The 20,247-nt window shown below is 38.7% G+C and overlaps 1 protein-coding gene across 10 annotated transcripts in view; it reads left to right on the forward strand.

The window, feature by feature from the left end:
- The window catches only part of TRPM3 (transient receptor potential cation channel subfamily M member 3), a 404,729-nt gene extending 385,639 nt beyond the window's left edge, over window positions 1-19,090 (forward strand). For 9 of the 10 annotated variants that reach the window (XM_064405787.1, XM_064405782.1, XM_064405783.1 and 6 more), the window contains 4 exons: window positions 743-893; window positions 1,445-1,644; window positions 2,768-2,900; window positions 12,001-19,090. In XM_064405787.1, the coding sequence (XP_064261857.1) occupies window positions 743-893; window positions 1,445-1,644; window positions 2,768-2,900; window positions 12,001-13,450 (1,934 nt within the window). In that variant the 3' untranslated portion in view covers window positions 13,451-19,090. The remainder of the gene's footprint in view (window positions 1-742; window positions 894-1,444; window positions 1,645-2,767; window positions 2,901-12,000) is intronic. The other variant, XR_010354336.1, reaches the window with a different exon arrangement.
- Window positions 19,091-20,247: the final 1,157 nt, after the last annotated feature.

Below are 20,247 nucleotides of genomic sequence, written 5' to 3' on the forward strand. Positions count from 1 at the left end.
TTAAAACACAAGCAGGGAAAACTATTTCAATATGTTTTCTCTCCCCTTGTTTCAGTTCTACAACATTAATACCGAGAACATTTTGATTCCAATGTATTTGTGGAAGAAACAGGTGGCATCTCTGCTGCATACATGTCCCTGTACCTGGTTCAGTAAAGATTCGATAATCTTCCCCACTGTTTCTAGGCATACAGTCAAGAGTCCTTAATAGCAGAAAGTCATTATGAGTGTGTCCTAGTGGGGCTTGAGACAGTGCAGTGCACACAATAAATGTCTACTCTTTCATTTACTTCCATAGACTTCCTTTTCCTTATTTATCACATCCCTCTCTATCAATAAAAAAGACAACGTTTTCACTTTTAAAGGAATAATATGCAAGCTTTTTTGTAGGATTAAACAATTCAATAATTTCATTTTCACAGCCACTAATTGCCACCAGACTACCATATTATTTTGTATTATATACGCAAACAGGCAGCTTACTTGCACCAGGCATGTGTCCTGAGGGAAATATCTTGATAACCCATGGTACATAACACACAATGCAGCCTCTAAAATCTGTGATACCAAGCATAAACTTCTGAGAGGAGGATGTCAATGCCATTGTTATTTGGAAGACGTTGCCTTGGCAGGCAGGCCATTATAAATATTTAAATATTTCTGCAAAAACTACTGAAAAGATAAGATTCATTCCCATTTTGGTTTTTTTGTTTGTTTGTTTGTTTCTAAATTTTGTTCCCAGCACCTTGTGGTCAAAATGAAACCAGAGAAGACGGCAAAATTATCCAGCTACCTCCCTGCAAGACAGGAGCATGGATCGTTCCTGCCATCATGGCCTGCTACCTCTTGGTAGCAAACATCCTTTTGGTGAATCTTCTCATTGCAGTTTTCAAGTGAGTGACACATTGCAAAGTATAGACTTGGGGAAGATATATATTGTTCACAGCCTACAAAGACTGCTGAGCTTTGGCTTTGGCTGAGAGACATTTTCCAAGGATATAAGGGGGAGAGAGAAAGAGGCTTGTCTCCAGGAAACTAAGGAAATGCCAAGTCTTTCACATTGTGCTCATTTCCAAGGACAGACACCTAATGGGAACCAGGACAAAGAAGCCAAATAAGGCTTAGTTATGGCATCATTAATTCCCAATAGGGAAAACAAGAGTAAAAAATATTTCCCTATCTCAATGGGATGTTGTAAGACTTGGGGGTTGTACAGCACAGACCTTTACAGCCGTAAGGTACTTCAAAAAGGCTGATTATCAGCATGCTTTGCCTCTGATAAAAAAAACCCTCCTCTTTTGTTCTGCTTCCTGTTCTTGTGACAAGGAAAGATTTGCCAGTGTTACTGAAATGTATCTAGTTATGATGCTGTCACATCATCTTGGGCAAAGCACCCCCAAAACCATTTCCAGTCTGATGTTATTTTCCTCTTCTTGCCTTCTAGCAACACGTTTTTTGAAGTCAAATCTATATCGAACCAAGTTTGGAAGTTTCAAAGGTACCAGCTCATCATGACATTCCACGAAAGACCTGTTCTCCCACCACCTCTGATCATTTTCAGCCACATGACGATGATATTTCAACACCTCTGCTGCAGATGGAGGAAGCATGAAAGTGACCCGGATGAGAGAGACTATGGATTGAGTAAGACTCAGATAATGCACAAAGGGGACTTTCCAATGCCTTTCATAATGTGTAGTGTTTGACATGCATGAAGTCAAAGCCCAGCACCTTGATAACCTTCCCAGCAAACTAACAACTCTCACCTACAAAAACGTTACCTGAACAAGTTAGTTTTGCCTGATTTGGCCAACCCTTCATTCTCTTTGCAATGTCAAGGAGGCTGTGTTTTTCTGGAACTATTTGAGGTTGTTGCCTGTTTGCTCCTTCAGAGCAAAGAGGTTTGTTTTGCTGTTACGTGAGGTCAGTTATTGCTGGAATTCTTCTCACCCCATCACAGTTCCAGCTTTATTTTTGAAAATACGGAGCAAACAGCTCATGCCTCCCCTGAGCACACTTTTTGCCTAGATAAGCTTAGAGATGGTAAAAGGCAATTTTGTTTACATAGTCTCTCCTTGACTCTGACTCAGACTGGAGGAGTAGCTCCTCAACAGGCTTTAAATGAAGTCCCATAACCATGATGGAAAACCTGTCAGATTGTTTTGATAACACTTTCCTCTTCTCTAACTCTTCAAGGCAGAATATCTCCACCTTGGCCAATGTACATGCCAGAGGCAGGGAGCTGAGGGATGTGTATCTCTTCCCAGCATTAGCCCATGCCACAGCCCACTTTTCTGTGAGGAGGGAACAGGAGTCACGTGTGGCACTGGAGATGCTACCAGCCGGCTCTCCTCCCGCTCCCATCACACTGCTGCCTGCAGATGTCACTGCTTGCCACATCAGACAGACCCCTGTATGCTCAGACTCTTTCCTAAGAGTCTGCTAATCTCATTATATATCTGCTGGGTTACGGGTGGGCTTTGGCTTTCACCATCTGTCCAGGACCTGACCAGCAGCTGTGTTTAGATCTCATGTAATCAAAACATATTCACGTTTGCTCAGCGTTTACCTGGTTAAGTGCTTCTGTCTACAGAATCATATATAACTAAAACCACTAATTCAGTAATTAACAGCATCTATCTCATTTCATATCAAAATGCCACATACTCGCTTATGAAAATTAAGTCCATGAGTTTCACAAATAAGTTTGTAGTTAGTTTGCATGTTAATATTTGCCAAATTCTTATTTCTCAATTTTTTTCCACAGAACTTTTCATTACTGAGGATGAATTGAAAAAGGTCCATGATTTTGAAGAGCAGTGCATAGAAGAGTATTTCAGAGAAAAGGATGACAGATTCAACTCCTCCAATGATGAAAGAATCCGTGTCACTTCAGAAAGGTGCGCTTTTTTGTTCTCATAAGTTGATCTGGAAATATGTTTCTGTCACCAGCCTCACTCTTTCTTGTTTTCTTGTAAAAGGAAATTAAGTAGTTTTGGTAAGTCTTAATTAAAAAGTAAAGTGATAAAATGTGATGAGTTTATTTTCTCTTTTTCTGGACTTTTTGTGTTGGTGGTTTTTTGGTTGCTTTGTTTTTTTGTGTGTGTGTGTGGTTTTTTTGTTTGTTTTGGGGTTTTTTTGTTGGTTTTTTTTGGGGGGGGGAGGTTGTTTTGTTTTGGTTTGGTTTTTGGTTGGTTTTTTTTTGCTAAAGAATATGTGTTCAAGGCTGGGCTAGGTGTGGCTGTGAGGAACCTGGTCTAAGGGGAAGGTGACCCTGCCCATGGCAGGAGGGTTGTAACTAAATGATCTTTAAGGTACCTTCCAACCCACATCATTGTAGGATAAGTTTTGTAAAAGGGATCTTTTGTCCGGTTGTATTAAAGTATAACCGATGCAGTGAGAGGCACCAAGTATGCTTGCATTTCAGTTCTTAAAACAGAAATTCAGGGCACAAGTAGTCACAATAAAATGGGAGTAAATTAGAGTTCCTCAATGAAAAACATTACTTTAGAGTTTATCTGTAAGTGACTCAGATAAGAAAGAAGCCTTATTTTCAGGATAGCCTGGCTAGGTAAGCTAATTTCATTAGAACCAATAGCAACATGGATTTTAAATGGAATAAGACATTTCACCTAGAGTAATGCACAGAGGAAAAAAGAAATACAGTAATTTAGTAGAAGTTGCTAGTCTTCAAATTCAAAGGATATTAGAGAGGAAGATGGTAAAGTATGGAATGGCTACCTTGTAAAGGATGGTCAACTAATCCAACATTCCTGGGTCTGGAAGAGACAAATGAGGGATGAAATTATAGAGGTCTATATAAGTGTGAGTGCAAGGAAAGGGTGAGCAGAAATCAGTTGTTTGCTGTCACACTCAGAACAAGCTATAGGGGAGTAACAGAATAATTTAGCAGGATCCTGGATTCAAAATAAACAGAAAGTGGGTGATTCTTTTTTTTTCATGCAGTAACTACGTAAAAGAACAAATTTTTTGAAAGATGGTGAGGTCTAAAAGAAGCTGATGATGTCAGCTAAAATGCTACATGCATTCAAAGACTAGACAGGCTTGTGAAAAAGAAATAGTCCAGTAAGGACTGCTAAATACATAGAGATCGTGTTGAGCACATAAAGTTCCTGAGCAAAAAAAAATTAAAGACTGAAGAATATATGGGAGGAAGAACTACATATACTTCAAAGTAAGATAGTAGATAAATTGGTCTGTGGTCCAGTGGAGTACCTTTTTTTCTTGTGTTCTGATAGTTCAGTGGCCACAGAACTGAACTGAAAAATCAGAGATGCAGGTTCAAATCTCTGAGCATAGCTTTTTGTTTGGTGGCCAAGGAAGGAAGAGGTATGTTTGAAGACCTGTAAATAAGAAGTAATCTAGTTGGGTCCTCCCCTACATCATGCAAGTGCTGTAAGACGTTGAAAATAAAAACATAACAGTCTGCCTTTTCATTCTGTGCTGACCCTCTTTTATAGGAAAAGAGCCCTTATCTCTAATTTAAATGAGAAGCTTAAACCTTGTTCCTGAATCAAGTTTGTGAGTATGAATCCTAAGTGAAGACAAACACCTGAGGCTCACAGAGAAATAGCTCTTTAAAAATCCATTTACCTTAGCCAATAGTTTAACATGGAGACTAGTGTGCCCCAGCTCTGTAAGAGAGATCCAGGTAGTGACCCTGTGGGGTACAGAGGTCACTCTCAGGCCAAATCAATCGTCCCAGGTGAATGCAGTTCTTATTTCATAATAGGTATGAGGAATATTTAAAAGATGCTTGAGGAATCAGGGCTATCTGAGTATCATACATAACACATTTTAGAAATAGGAAGCCTGGGTCTTTTATTTTGCCTGCAGTCATGACCAAGTCCTCTTAAATCTAAACCACTTGTCTTGGTTCCAGCCAGGGCAGGGTTAATTTTTGCAGTAGCCAGGAGGGGGTAGGAGGACCCTGAGGTTATTTGATACCACCTTATGTCATTGCCAGGGGCAAGGGAAAGGGACTCTTGCTTCTTAGGAGGAGGGATTCCTTCTGGTCAAGAAAACATAACGGATGGAAGTCAGGTATTGTTTATTGTCAGGGTCTTTTCACTGCAAATAATTTATCCTCCTTCTCCTTCTTCCAGCTTTTCTTGTAATTTTGTTGCTGTTAGTGTTTATTTTCTTCTTTATTTCCAGTAAGTTGTTCTTACCTCAAACTTCACCTTTTGTGCCTCTAATTGAAGCAGGGGAGGGGAAGTGGCAGCATGGTTTCTAAATTGGAGAATACCTTGCCTAAACCATGACAACACTAGAATTATTTTTGTAACCTGTGGAATATTCAGATATGTAAAATCCAGACTGGCACTTTAGAGTTTCTCTATACAGTTATCATTGCAAGTAATAACATGCAGAGCAAAGAAAGCAGAGAAGATGCAAGACTATGGTTTCTCTTCCAATGTCCAGTCACTAGCCTGTAGTAGTAGACCAAGTATAAGACCCATGTTAGAGCCATGAGATATCACTTTAGTCATCTGTCCAATTAAGCCAGCTTTATGTGGTGTAAAATTGAACCAGAAAACCCTGGAAATGTGAGTGAAGTTCTTCCCAAAGACCTTTCATTTACAAGAAGCTGAGCATGCTGTTAAACTCCAGAAGGGAAGGGTTGGGACAGGCCCTGTGTGACATAACTGCACCTGGACCTGGACCCGGACCTGTCACTGCCTTCCCTCGCCTCTGTGCATATGTGGTAATGCTCCCCTCTGCTTGAGCATCTGGGTTCATCAAAGGTCCTGCAAGGAGGAAGAACAGCTGCACACCCTGCATACAAAGCCCTGTGTACCTGGAAGCAAGAGTAGGGGGCTAGCACTAGAGGGAAATGTAAGATGAGAACAGAGTTTTGCTTCGAGCCTCAGTGGGTCACAGAGACAGGTTAGGGGCTCAGGAAATCAAAACAAGAAGAGATCCTGTGCACTGATGCATTGACCTGGGGATCAATGAATGATTTCAGTTATGCAGTCAAGGGCTGCGCTGGGGCAGGACCACAATGTCTTGTGTGACTCACCTGCAATGAGCTTCAGCTGATAACTCTCACCTTGGGATAGTCCACCCTGGGTGGTGGGCATTCTGTGGGCCTGCCTCAGTTCAGGAATCTCCTTACTTCTCTTGTAACAACAGACACCACCAAAGTCTTCATATTTGATGTCACCATACAGAATCCCTCCTTTACCTGATCACTTCACATTCAGAAATTAAAAGCATAGAACAACACTTGATGTTTGTCTTTCCTTGACCTCAGTGCTAAGCAACTGAGAGTAGCAGCTGTTGTTGGGAGAGTGGGAACTACAAGCAAAGTTTATTAAAGAAGCCCTGCTTCTTCTGTCTTCTGACTCTAATGGGAAGAAAGAACTCCACTGTGTATTTAAACTCCTTCACAGAAAGGGGTCTAAATGAAGATCAGTCCTTCCTTAGCCTCAGATTTTGGCAACAGTTTAAATTTAAGGAATAACTTTGTCTGGCAAGTTCTAATGACGGCAAATCAGATATATTTATATAAAAATGAATTATTTATTAAACTGAGAAAAGATAACATGGAAAATCTTGATCAGAATTAGTTGTTATATAGTATAGCTATAGCTATATAGTATATAGCTATAGCTATATATATAGTATATAGTATATATAGCTATAGCTGTATAATAACTGTTAAAATAGTGGGTTAAAGCATGAAACAGTGCACTATATCAAGCTACCTATATTAAAGCTAGCAAAAGAAAGAGTATTGATTAGGAGTCAAATGCAACTTACCACTGAAGTGATGATAATGCAACAAATACCTTCACTTAACCCCTGGGGAGTAACCACAAAGAAGGTGGTTACTCCTATTAACAGGAGAAACTTCACACTTTTCCAGGAAAATGTATACAAGATTTCTACTTTGTGAAGGGTTTTTGTGGCTTTTGTAGTTGTAAAGTGAGTGGCTGTCAGTCAGAAATGCAGTCTGTCTTGTCAGTTCTCTAAGATTTTTATTGGCAGTTGGGAGATGCTAGACCAGTGACCATGGCACCAAAATCACTTTTCAAGATTATACTCCCTGAAATACAAGACAGCTTGTCCTGTTTGAGTTATCTGACTGGCTAGCAAATAACAGATTTGGGGGTTGAGATGCTCTGCTACAGAAGCCCACACTCTGGGATTTCACACAAGCACTTGGTAGTAGTATCAGGTTATTGATACATATCAGATGAAGTTATAGACTAAGTGGAAAAATATAAAGCAATACAAGGCTGTAAGGTGTTTCCCTTGAATGCATTTATCAAAGTATGCATAGTGAATCTCCTGAAGACATGTGAGGAAAGCTAAATTGGATAAATTAACTTCATTTCAGTAGAAGAATCATGACCTTTTGTGGAGACTATTTCTTTCTAATCACTGTGTTGCATCTTGACCAGAACAAAGACATGTGTAATATGATCAAAAAAGACTGCACTGTTTTTCTTGATCTGGCATGAAGTCACTGAAACAATCACTTCAGTGAGCATTTGTTCCATGTGAAGAGGTCTCAACTCTTTCATACCTGTGCAAAACCTCATGTTGCTTTCAAAAGGAGCAGGGTCACATCATAACAGTATTTGAAAAGCAGATAAGCTGGTTAGAGCAGATATTATTATGTCATCTTTGGTACTCTGTGGTATCCATTAGTACAGCACTTTATAATCTACAGTGCAATTACACGTACAGCATCTGTGTGGATGATGACATAGCTATTATCTTGATTTCAGAGCTGGCAGGCTGAAGTGCACAGAAATAGCTTTGTGTTGGTAAAAAGGACTGACCTATCAGGCCCACCCAGACATGAAAAATGACAGCAGGAAAGGTCTGTGACTCTGGTGGCATCTCTCTGTGGTCATAAAGAGTTAAGTGGTCTTAGGCTCCAGCGGGAATGCAGCCATGACAACCCAAGTTCCTTAGCCAGGAAAAACCACTGCACCCGGGAAAACTGGCTGGCTGCTTCCGTCAGCACTGGATTACCAAAAGATGTCAGGCAAAGTACCCTGTTACAGGCTTGGGATCTGCTGTCTATGTTTTATTTAAATACAGCCATTCCACAATCACCTATCAGAAGCTCAGTGGTATCTCTGTAAGTGGCTTTCATGCCAACGGTCCTCGTGGTTTTTGAAAAGGATTTTGAAGTATGAATGATGTCTTAGAAAAGGATTTTGAAATACGACTGATGTCTTAGAAATGGACCTAGGTCAACAAAGAGACTTGTGAACCTAATTCTACTATTCAGTTAAGAGGTCTACCTCTGAAAAGAATGCCTTACTCTCATTAAAGAATTCTTTTAAATAAACTATTGATGAGCTAATGTGCACAGGTTAAAAATAAAGAAACCAAAATGAATTCCAGCAAAAGTCATAATCTCCCAAACCATAATTAAAAAGTCTTACTGCAAGTAATATAAAATCTTGGTCTGAATTTTCACTTTGTTATTGAATATTGTCCTGGTAACGTCCACATTTGTTTCACTATTAGAAATTTTTTGAGCTTCAGCAGCACACCTTGATGCATGTTTTACATGTAGCATCCTCTTTTTCTCTTCTCATTCTGTTAGCATGGCTTGGCACTTTCCAATAAATTGAATAACACATTGAATAATACATTGAATAATACACTTTATAATGCATTGAATCTTGCTGCAAGGAAAAGCACAGGTGTGAAGGAGGAATCATAGATGGATATTGTGAGATTTGCTAAAAGGTTCATACTTGCTGCTGAATACGTATGGAGAAAATAATCCCAAAGCAAAACTTGGGCATTCTTATTTTGAAACTATGTTTTAATTCAAAACTATTCCTAAAGGAAACACAAGTCAGGCCGTCTGTTCACTGAGGGCAAGAACATTTTCCCAAGAATATGGGAAAACAGAAACATTAAGGTATTTTAAAAACCAAATTAGGGGTGTATCTCTCCAGACCATATCCTCCTGTGTTCTCAGTGTTTGGCTGATGTGATTTTATCATGTTTCTAATAGGCTCTCTCCCAGAACATGGTTGTTCTATAGGGTGAATGACTACAGAACTGAACATCAAATGAATACAAGAGAATATCATAATAGAATAAATATTTGTTAAACATTCTGGAGTAGCTATATATATACATATATATATATTTAACTAAGGGTGCCTAAGTATCTTTAGGGTTGGAGGAGACCATCGTCTTTCAAGCTTTCTTTTTGTGAATAAAATTCTATAGTCAGGGCTCATGAAGTGCAAACACATGTATGCATTTTTCAGTTACCCTATGCACATCTCTGGTTACCTGTGGTTTCCAAACCCAGCCTGCTCTGTGCTTATCTTGTTACATTTCTCCAATGTATAAATTTCTCCAATCTATAAATTTTCCACACTATCAATGCAATTACATTTGTCATCAATTCCATAGCAACCAAGAGACCACGTAACTCAAAAGTCTCTCTTTGCCTTGTCTGATGCTCTGTGCCACTGACAATAGCTGCTAGATCCCATCCAGGGAAGGCAGAACAAAGGTATTTTTCTAGGTTCTCCTGGTTGTGTTCAGTAGCATTGCATAGGCCTCACGTGAATGCAAGACACAAAACTTACTATGGACAGTTCCACTTATAGACCAACTGGATATGTTTGTATTAAAAAATATTTCACTTGTGTACAGGTGTCAAGACAGGAAAGAAAAAACAAATCAAACCAAAACAATAGCAAAAATAGCAACAACAACAAAACAACAAAACCACAACCAGATTATCCAGTCAGCTTTAAATAATGTTATAAATTCACTCCAATTCTTGGTAACTGCTGCTGGGGTGAAAGGTTTTTTGTGGGATGTAATCTGAGCTATAATTGTCCAGTAAAATCCAGTAAAATTTTTCCTTATGTCTGACAGCCCTAAAATTGCAATGTTTTATCTGTTCATCTTCTTGAAGCAGTTCTTATAGGATCTGACTGTGGGGTGAAGGACTCAATTATTGGCTAATAAATATTTCAAAAGTATAATTGCTTGTATATAATAGTAGTTTATATGAGTGAAAATTCAACTGCTTCCCATATAAACTGCTCTCACTGTGGAATTACATCCTGTACTTGCAATAACATTAATCTTTTTTGTTGGAGAAGCTGGTAGAACTAGAAACAGACTGGTGCCTAAATGATAATGGGTAGAATGAGATTCCTTGAAGCTACCAGTTCATTTCTTAACAGTGATTACTTGATCATTTGTCTACTGAAGACTGATGATAGTAATACAGTTGTTGCCGCACGTTTAATTTCTTGTGCTTGTGCCTTCAAAACTCACAGGCTTCACAGGAAAAGCCTGTATTTCCTAGGAATGTGAGACTTGCTGTAGGGAGCTGAGTCACACTCCTCCCTGTCCTCTCCTCTCCTCTGTGGGCAGGTTCTGTTGCTCATCACCACAAGGTAGTCAGGCTTCAGTGTTTTACCAGAAAAAGTTCTAAGCATTAGGTAACAGGGCATTAGTGCTGTCCAATATTCTATTCTTTGCTATAACCTTCCCCTCTATGGAAATGAGTGGTTATGGTGTTGTCAGCTCCAACTCACTTGTCCTGATGAAAAAATAACTAGCGGGAGTATAAGATGATATTTACCTCATCAGAAATCCTGACAATGGTTTGTGTGCCTAGTAACTATGGCAGTGTGACTAGTCATACTTGAGCATGAATTGCACTAACTGGAAGAGAGTAAGAGACCTGTGATGAAAAAGAGTGTGAAAATTTTACCATTTGTTGTCTTTTGCCTCTCTGATCATTTTTGATGTCTACGGCAGTGGGGAAAAACAGAATTATAATCTATCAGACACAGAGAACTACATAAACTTGTTGCTTTTAATACTTCTTCAATGGAAAGTGGAAGTCCCAGAGTGTCAGAGGAATTACAAACAGAGAAAATAATTATAGAAATTTCTTATGTGTTACAAGCAATTTCATAATGTAAAATTTTCAGGCTCTATAAATCCTTTAGAAGACACGTTTTAGAAGTCAGAAAATTGAAGTGGTTAGGAGCCACTTGCAAAAATCTGTACACAGTTCCCTAAAAATTGAAAATATTTTAAAATGTGACAGATCAAAGGTCTAGAAAAGACATACTAAAGTTTAAATTAAATTAAGTTTAAAATACTGAATCTTACATTCAATTATTACCTATTTTTTTAATCTAACTTTCTTACTTATATAATATGATAGCAGCTGAAAACTAACTTTAAAATCCATCATTTTAATTCTTAAGCTATGAACACAGACTACCCAAAGCACTCACAGTAATGGAGCAATCTTAGTGCGTGTTCCCTGTTGCAGACTGTATTTGGCTTGATCGGTGTTTCTCCTCCTTGCAGTATTCATGAATATTTAACTCAACATTATATATATTCAACAAAATAGCTGATATTTCCTTTTTTTTCTACAAATCTGAGCTAAATATTAATCAGAGAACAAAGAAACTATCTTCTTAGATTGACACAGGACTAGGTAGTGCAAATCTGGGGCAAACACGAGTCAAAAATACAGCAGTGCCTCTATTCTGTGGCACATTGCCTGCTTTCTTTACTTCATTTAGCCACCTATGATGGTCCTGACTGTGTCACAACTGTGGGCACAACATCATGTGGGATCTGCTTTGAGTGTTATTCATTCATAATTAGAAGCTTTGGAAGCAAAGAGGCAGTAATTCATAGTAATATTTATTTTAAAAGTCTCGTTCCCTGGAATGTGGCACATCCACAGCCCCTCTGCATTATATAACAGATGCCCCTGGTTTAATCCACTGTATCAATTCCCTGAGTGCGTAGCTTTTTTCTTTTTCTTTTTTTTTTTTTTTTTTTTTGGCAAAACCTCTTTTAGCAGGATTTTGAATCAGATAAAGTGTGTACATTGCCTTTGGGGTTTGAGATGTATTTGTTTCCAATGGGATGGTGACCTATTAGCTGAAGATCAGTGATTTGTAGAAATTTACCTGTTTAATTCTTCCCTTTCTAAAGGGTGGAGAACATGGCCATGCGACTAGAAGAAGTGAATGAGAGAGAGCACTGCATGAAGGCCTCTCTGCAGACTGTTGACATCAGGCTTGCTCAGCTGGAAGACATGATGGGACGAATGGTGACTGCCTTAGAAAAGATGGCTGGCATTGAGAGAGGTGAGACAACAAAGATCCGATCCAGGACCTCATCTGACTGTACTGATACAGCCTACATCGTGAGGCAGAGTAGCTTCAACAGTCAGGAAGGAAATGCCTACAAGCTTCAAGAGAGCATTGATCCCACAGGAGAGGAGTCCATGTCCCCAACGTCACCTACAATCACACCCCGCTTGCGAAGCCACTCCTTCTATGCAGCAAATATGAAGGACAAGTGTGGGTTGGAAAAGTTGGAAAGCATTTTTAAGGAAAGATCGCCAAGCCTGCATCGGGCAATCAGTTCCCACTCAATAGCAAAGGAAGGAAAGGCTCCTTTACCCCCTACCAGCACTTTGTCAATCGCCCCAGACTCCAGAAGACCTTCGTCTTGTATAGACATCTATGTTTCTGCCATGGATGAGATGCATTCTGACACAGAACCTCTCGAGAGCTCCATAAATATTCTTGGTCCTGAAGATGCAGCTCTGCCAGCTCACATAGCCTCTTCCCTTTTAACTAATAGTGCATACATCAGCAGTACAGCTGGTGAAAAGATCTCTGGCAGGAGTCTTGATTATGAGGAAACTTCTGGAATAGAAACAAGAGCATTTTCTTCAGACTATTCACAAATCACAGACTGCCAAATCCCATGGGATTCAGACCCTCCCTTATATCATACTTTAGAGCGATCCAAAAGCAGTCGTTACCTGGCTACTACTCCATTTATTCTGGAGGAAACACCAATTGTGAAATCCCATAGCTTCATGTTCTCTCCTTCTCGAAGCTACTTCAGTAGCCTTGGTGTCCCAGTCAAAACAGCAGAGTACACAAGTATTACAGACTGCATAGACACAAGGTGTGTGAGCGCTCCCCAGGCCATTGCAGAGAGGGCCAGTTTCCCTGGGAGTCTCAGGGGCAAAGTGGAAGACTTGGGATGCTGCCACCCAGAGAGAGAAGCTGAACTAACCCACCCGAGCTCTGATCATGAGGATATTGAGGTCAAAGACAAGAAGGGAATCCCCTTATCTCCTCAAGACAGCAGTGCTACAACAACTCTGCCCAACAGCATCCCACTCCCAAAAATAGAGCGAGCCAACAGCTACTCTGCAGAGGAGTCCAACGTGTTGTACGTGCAGCACACACGGAAGAGCTACTCCATCAGTGACAAACTTGACAGGCAGCGAAACACAGCAGGCCTGCGGAACCCCCTGGAGAGGAGCAAGTCCTCCAGGTCAGAGAGCAGAGGGGATAACCTGTCCATGAGGAGACTGTCAAGAACTGGAGCTTTCTGCAGCTTTGAAAGCAAGCACAGCTAGGCTTATACAAAGCTCACCAGCAGTCTAAGGGTCAACTGCTTCTCAGTCTGTTTTTCTTAGCAGAATTTTTAAAAAACCCTCACATCACCCCACGCTGAGTCCAATTGGCATTAGCCACAGGTCAAGGGAGCACATTTTCGATCTCAGCATCACCACTGACGTACTCCATCTTGACCCAGCTGACATTTGCACTTAAGAAAAAATGGAGGGATGAAAGCTTTACAAAACCTTCAGTAAACAAGAGGAATAACAAGCCCCCTTAATGAAGTCACATGACATAGATAAATAGCTCCAGAAATCTGCCTCTTATTAGAGGGCATCTTAAGACCTTTTATCATTATTCAAGTTTTTAAGATGCAGGAATTAATTGGAAAAAAAAGAGATGTACAAATTTGATGTTCCAAACTTCAATCACAACTTATTTTTCATCTATGTCACCATTGTGATGACTGGTGAAAAGCATTTGTTATTTCTATAGGAAGTGGCAGCAAAAAACCTAAAGTCTCCCAAGTCCCTTGCATCCCACACTTGTGGAAATGAAGATGAACACAGCAACAACTATAAATGTTCACTTATCTCCTTTTGTATCAACTTCTAGTGCCACAAAAAGTTTATATTTTCAAGAGCAGAAAGGGAAATGAAATGCCTTTTTTACTGCAACGTAAATGGAAGAAGAATTTACGTTAAAATGTCAGGTGATTTCCTGTGTAAAACAGGCATTCTAGATTCTAGCACAGGTGAGCAAGCTCAGGATGAATGTAATTAAGTGGAATAGTATATATTTATTTTTTTACCACATTTGTCATCAGTATGTTGTCTCACTAAATCAAAGGATATGATGAAACAGTAAGAATAAGATGATCAGAGCAGAGCATATTAATATGTCCAGTGTCCAGTTCTCACGGCTCAGTTTAATTATATATATAAATTGGGGAGATTTATCCACCATGCTGCTACTGGGTTCTTCTTGCTGTTTCATTTGAGCTGCCGTTTCTTCACATCATTCCCCCACCTATAAAATATACACCTTTTTTTTCCTTTTTTTTTCATGTGAACATAGGTGTATTTAGACTTTTTTAATTATACAGGATTTATCAAGAAGTCTGAATCCAGATTCATGTAATTAGACTGAAGCTGCTTAAAGGAAAGTATTTTTGGCAGAGGACTGGAAAACACTAAAATTTCTATATGCTTCTAAGGTAAGTAAAAGAACCAAAGTGAAACTGCAAGTGTGTGTAAACAGCAAAAGCCATCAGTTGTGAGTAGGCATCCACCGTTCATCAGCATATCACACAGGGAGCACTTTTAGTAGGAGAAAATCTGTCTGAACGGTAGTGCACTTACGGGTTTTGGTTGAAGACAAGTGTAACTCCACTGACTCCACCCACATTCCAAGGGCCCACATTGTCAACAAGAGTTTCAAACTTCTCATGAGACAGTGTCCAGTGGTCACAGGTGGAAGGGTATACAGAAGACTGGAGAAGGGTGGAGAAGCATAAGCTGCAACTGGAAAAACAATTCAATTCCTTTATGACAGCACAACTTTTAAGCTTTTAAAAAGTTGACACTAATGCTATCAGAAGTTAAAATATCTCAACAGTTACCAGTATCAGAACCAGCTCCTTTTTGTTATTAAAAATGAACATTTGTGAGTGGGGTATATATTTCACATTATTTAAATTGAATTACCTTTCAAAGGCAGCTTTGAGAATACAAGCTGATGTTTTCTCACTGGGTCCTCACCCTGAGAGACTCTGAGCACCATCTGAGAGTTAAGTCCAAAAGGCAACTGATCCAGAAAAAAAAATCATCAGCCTCAAGAAAAGAGGCAAAGAAGGTGAAAATATTTAGTTAACAAGTCACTGTGTTGGAAGTTTGGGAAACAAGGAAATGCAGCAAGGGGATGTTAAGACAAATGTGTTTCACACTTCCTGCACCAACGTGTTCCTTCCTTTCTTCTGTTTGATCAGGCTTTCAGTGAGCTAAACTCCACCAAGACACCATGTTTATGCAATTGCCTTGCAGGCCATGTGCAGCACTACAACCACATGGCGATACCAAGAAAGGTCAGAAACCTTTCTGTGCATTATGAAGCATGCTTGTGGCAGGCTGATTGTTGAACAATAGCAAAATGCCCAAGGGCAAAGGACCTTGTGTTTAACAATATGCTTCAAATGTGCCAACCTTCTGTTAGCAGCCTTTTCCTAAGGCTTCTCCGAATCTATCTATGGAGAGTAGAGGGGGATATTCTTACTTCGTTTTGTTACTTTTATGAATGTCTGCTAAAACTGTTGTGGACTCTTTCATCTTCATTGTATTAGTGGTCTACTCAAGAGGAATTTCAGATTCATTAGAAATTACTAGACAGCGGTTAGTGAATTAGGCATAGGGCTCTCCTCTGGGGTAGATTCCATTGGTTAGTTTGTCAGGGTAAAGAAATTTGCCAAGCCTAGAAGCTGTATAAATATTTAGGATACAGCACCTTATTGATCTGGAGTACACATTCCAGGTAAAATGAAACAGAACACTTTATTTACCTCTTTAAATTTGCCATTATATATAAAATGTAAATTCAGATGATAAAAGTGTGATTGCAAGAGATCAGAACACTACTGTTCCGGAATGTTTCCTATTTATTCTACAATGTGGTGTCTATAGAATATATTATGATGGATGTTAGATTATTTTATTTTCACCTGTTTTTTATGCATTGCATCAAACAGCTCCTTTTTGAATTTGATGATAAAACATTCTCGTTTCTTGCAATGGGACCAGACTTCCCATTCTCAATATTATGACCATTTAATGAGATAGAAGTCTCATCATCCATCATTATGTAGCTATAGCATGTGCCATATGATGTATTCTGTATCAAAGGATAGCTTATGAAATAGACACATTATGTAGTTGTGACATGTGGTAATATTAGTGAACGTTACAGGACAGTTTCAATATCTCATTACATGGTCTTGTTTGTAAATCTGTAACATTCAATAAAATAGCACATGTTGCATCAAACATTAAGTTCCACTATCCAATTATTAGCTTACGTATGGAATATGCATTTCTGGTCACAGTGTGTAAGTTTGGTATGTTTCGCACATTTCTTTGTATAGCTCCACTTTAATGTCTTTATGAGCTGATGTATAAACCTCTAATGAGCCACTATGGGCTGTGGCAGATGAGTTGTCGTGGTGTGAAAGACAAACAGGCATGTTATGCAAAAGATTATAAGATATATGAACTTTAATAATATTTTAAAACTCAACTGAGCTTAGCTGTTTGTTTACATATGCTGGTTGACTGAGGAAGCGGTGTGCAGTATTTTATAAATATTTTCCTATAGTAATCCATTCTGTTGTTTCCAGTTTAAGTGATTCTATTCTACAGTTGGGGTATACACTTGTCCTAGGTATTGTATAATAGCACATTATTCTTTCACAATAACAGTGTGATATGACTGAAGTAGTTTCTCTTCCTTAAAGTCCAGTCTTTTTTTGTGTCAAAGAAAATGCATGCATTGTTCCATGAGTTTCTTTGGACTGCTAGGAGACATTTTGCTATTGCCTGCCTGTAAAGATGAATCCAGTTAGGAATGAATTCAAACTTTTGGATGTTTACATTATTTCCATTATTTTTGATCTTTAGCAAAGTAAGTGATTTTTTTATTATTTTTAAAAGACAGTTGTATTTTATGAAATTTGAATACTCAACACAAAATACGAACCTACAGCAGTGCTCAGACATTTGGCTCTCTTTTTTTTGGAAGAGATCAGGTGCTACACTATTTTCTTAGCACAAGTGCCAGTTAACAAATGGCAGTGAGGGGATAATTTGAAAATATAATGAAAAACCAAAACATCCATTCATCTACATACAGAAATCCCTCTGGGTTCCAGACATAGATTACCTTTTTTTGTTTGTTTTTTGGGGGCTTTTTTGTTTGTTTTTTTTTTTTTTAATTTTCCATTTATAGATTTTTTGGTAAAAAAAAAAAAAACAACAAAACTGATTTGTACCTTTTGCGGAAAGGATAGCCTTTTGTCAGGGGATAAATATCTTAGTTAGGTATATTTTTTGTATGAGAAGAAAACAATCTGTTTCTTAGAAAACAGTCAGTGCATGGAAAATGCAACTACATGAATAACTGCTCAAAAAAAAAAGTGCTGGTAGCAGCACACAGCCTTAGTCCAATGACTGCAGTGGGCGTAAGCCAGTATCTGTCCTGAGAGCAGAAGTTATCAAAGGTATTAGAGTGAGCTAGTGAAACAAAATTCTCTGTAAAGTCATGGTGCAGGTTTTCAAAACAAGCATAACTGTCTGATTATATTGCTCAGGTTAAACACTGAAGAGGATCTGATAATCACCCAAAAGGAAAGTGTGAGATGGTTTTTCCTGGATTTCCCTTGGAACACTTAAGTAGTTGTGATGTCTTCCCCTGCTTTAAAATGATAATATATTTGCATTTTTTGCACAAATTTGCATATTTGGTTCAACAAAGGCCACATTTTCATTTTTGTTGAGAGATACTAGGTATAGATCATCTTGAAAAAAAATTGGTTAAGATTCCTAGCATTAATTTTCCCTTCAACCACCTTAGATAAAATCACAGTCCAAACTGGGACGAGAAGTGAAATATTGGATGGAATTCATTGTCCTTGCCATGCATTGGCATAGGAGCAGTAGTATTGGATGCAGAGGGACTTTGTTTCTGCACCCTGATTTTTAGCCAGTCATACAGTTCATACAGAACACTGCAAGTCACATAGGCTTCTCTTCTCCATGATTGACTACAATTACGGTCTTACTGATGCTGGTGCAAATCTGCAGAAAATCCACTGATTTCAGTGGCATACTCTGGCTTCTGTCAGGAGATGGATTTATTCTGCATTTCTAACTCAATATTACTTTGAGTCATGGCATGCATTACACTATATCATCTTCAAGTTGGAGGTCTGATGATGGAGCCATTGAGCCAGCCTGGTTGTGAAACAGTCTCTGACCTTTTAATTTTTGCTGTATGCTTTCAGGTAATTCATAGAGCCATACAATACTTATTTCAAAAGGCTGTTAGGTAAAAACATTTGATTATTAAATTGCTGCTGTTTCTGCTGCAGGGAAGTGATAGCTCTTGTTTATTTTAATATCTGGGAGGGAGAGGGAAGGGACAGAAGAGGGAATTGGATGTGAAATACAGTTGTGCAGGCCTGCACAAGAGTAAATTGTATTACAGTTATATCTTTTTTCCACCACTGCAGTTGTTGTACATGACAAGAGTCTATTTGCTGCTACTGCTGTCTGGAACAGTGTTTGCAATATTCTCTACTAATAGCTATTTAATGACTTATTATTTGGGCTATCATTTGTAAGTGCATAACAATCATTTATAAAGGGATAAAAATTACTAAAATGTTATTTTAAACAAATTCCTACTAATACAAAGCTTTTCAAGTCTGATTTGTCTAAATGTACATAACTAGGGAAAATGGTCCTTTCCAAAGGTCTACTGGATTCACAATGCACTTTTAGACTGTGTTTAGATGCGTAATAAAAAGCAGAAGTTGGCAATTACTACAGTAGAACTTTCTGAAATTTCTGTAACAATTGTTTTGCAATAAAAAAAAGATATGTAGATCAAAACATCTGTTCTTGCTGGAGCATTTATTTATGTTCATTCACTTTCAAGGCAGTAAAGTAGTGATGCAATGGTAGCTGCTTTTCTTTAACTCACTGTTATGACTTTGCAGATTTAAAGGAAAATGAAACATTTACTATGTTGTGCACAGGCATTTTGAATGTTGCAATTCATTTCCACCTCTGAGATCAGATTTCATTCAGTGTCCCTTATTCTGGCCAATATCAGAACCAAGAAAGTACTTCTCAGTGGGTTTATTTAAAAGAAGGGGATAATTTCTTTGCTTTGTCGCTACCTTTCCAGCAAAGGGGGAACAAAAGCACTGATTGCAGAGCCTCTCTACATTGCATCCACATAGCCTGGAAGAAGCGTGCTCCTTTGTATGGCAACTGGGTGGTATTGCCTACTCTTGTAGCCAGAGAAGCTCCATGAAAAACAACGGACACCAAGTAACCCACTAGTACCTATCGCCGACTCTGAACTGGCATCTCACCTTGCTTACAAAAGAAATCATTGTCTCCCATTGTCATGCAGCTACAGCCAGCTCTAATATGTCCTCACAAAAATGCTGAAAAAACGCTACTGACACAAAGTCTGCCAAGGTCGGAATCTTCTGCCTCTACAAATAAGCATTCACTGAGATAATATCATGTTTTAGCCAAAGCAAAAAGAAGCACAGGAAGACAAACATCCAATTGAATCAGAAAGGTATCAGGTACTCAAAACAGTTCTGCATACATCAGTTGTACTTCAGGAGAGGAATGGTTCAGAGAGCTGCTCTTTTTTTCAGGTATCTAAGAAGGAAATGCTAAACTTTTTAATCAGATATCATTTCATTCTTAGGGACTGCCATTCAGTGAAGACTGGGAGCTGAAGCTTTTGGAAAACTGAAGTTTTCCAAAACAAAAACTAAACCTGTGCCAAAGAGTTGTCATTATGCTACTCTCCAAGTAACACTATATCTCTAGTCTCCCTGGGATTTTTCACAGTAACAAATTTCACCCAAATTCAGCCAATTAGTAAGGAAAAAAAAAAAAAAAGCAACATCAGTAGCCTTGATTTTCATTCCCATGAGCTCTTATCTTGTAGTCTTTAGGGCAGAGATCTAGTCTCTAGTCTCTTAATGTCATTAGTACGCAATGGAAAAGAACTCCATTTAACT

The sequence above is a fragment of the Passer domesticus genome, chromosome Z (genome assembly GCF_036417665.1).
Source record: "Passer domesticus isolate bPasDom1 chromosome Z, bPasDom1.hap1, whole genome shotgun sequence".
NCBI lineage: Eukaryota > Metazoa > Chordata > Aves > Passeriformes > Passeridae > Passer > Passer domesticus.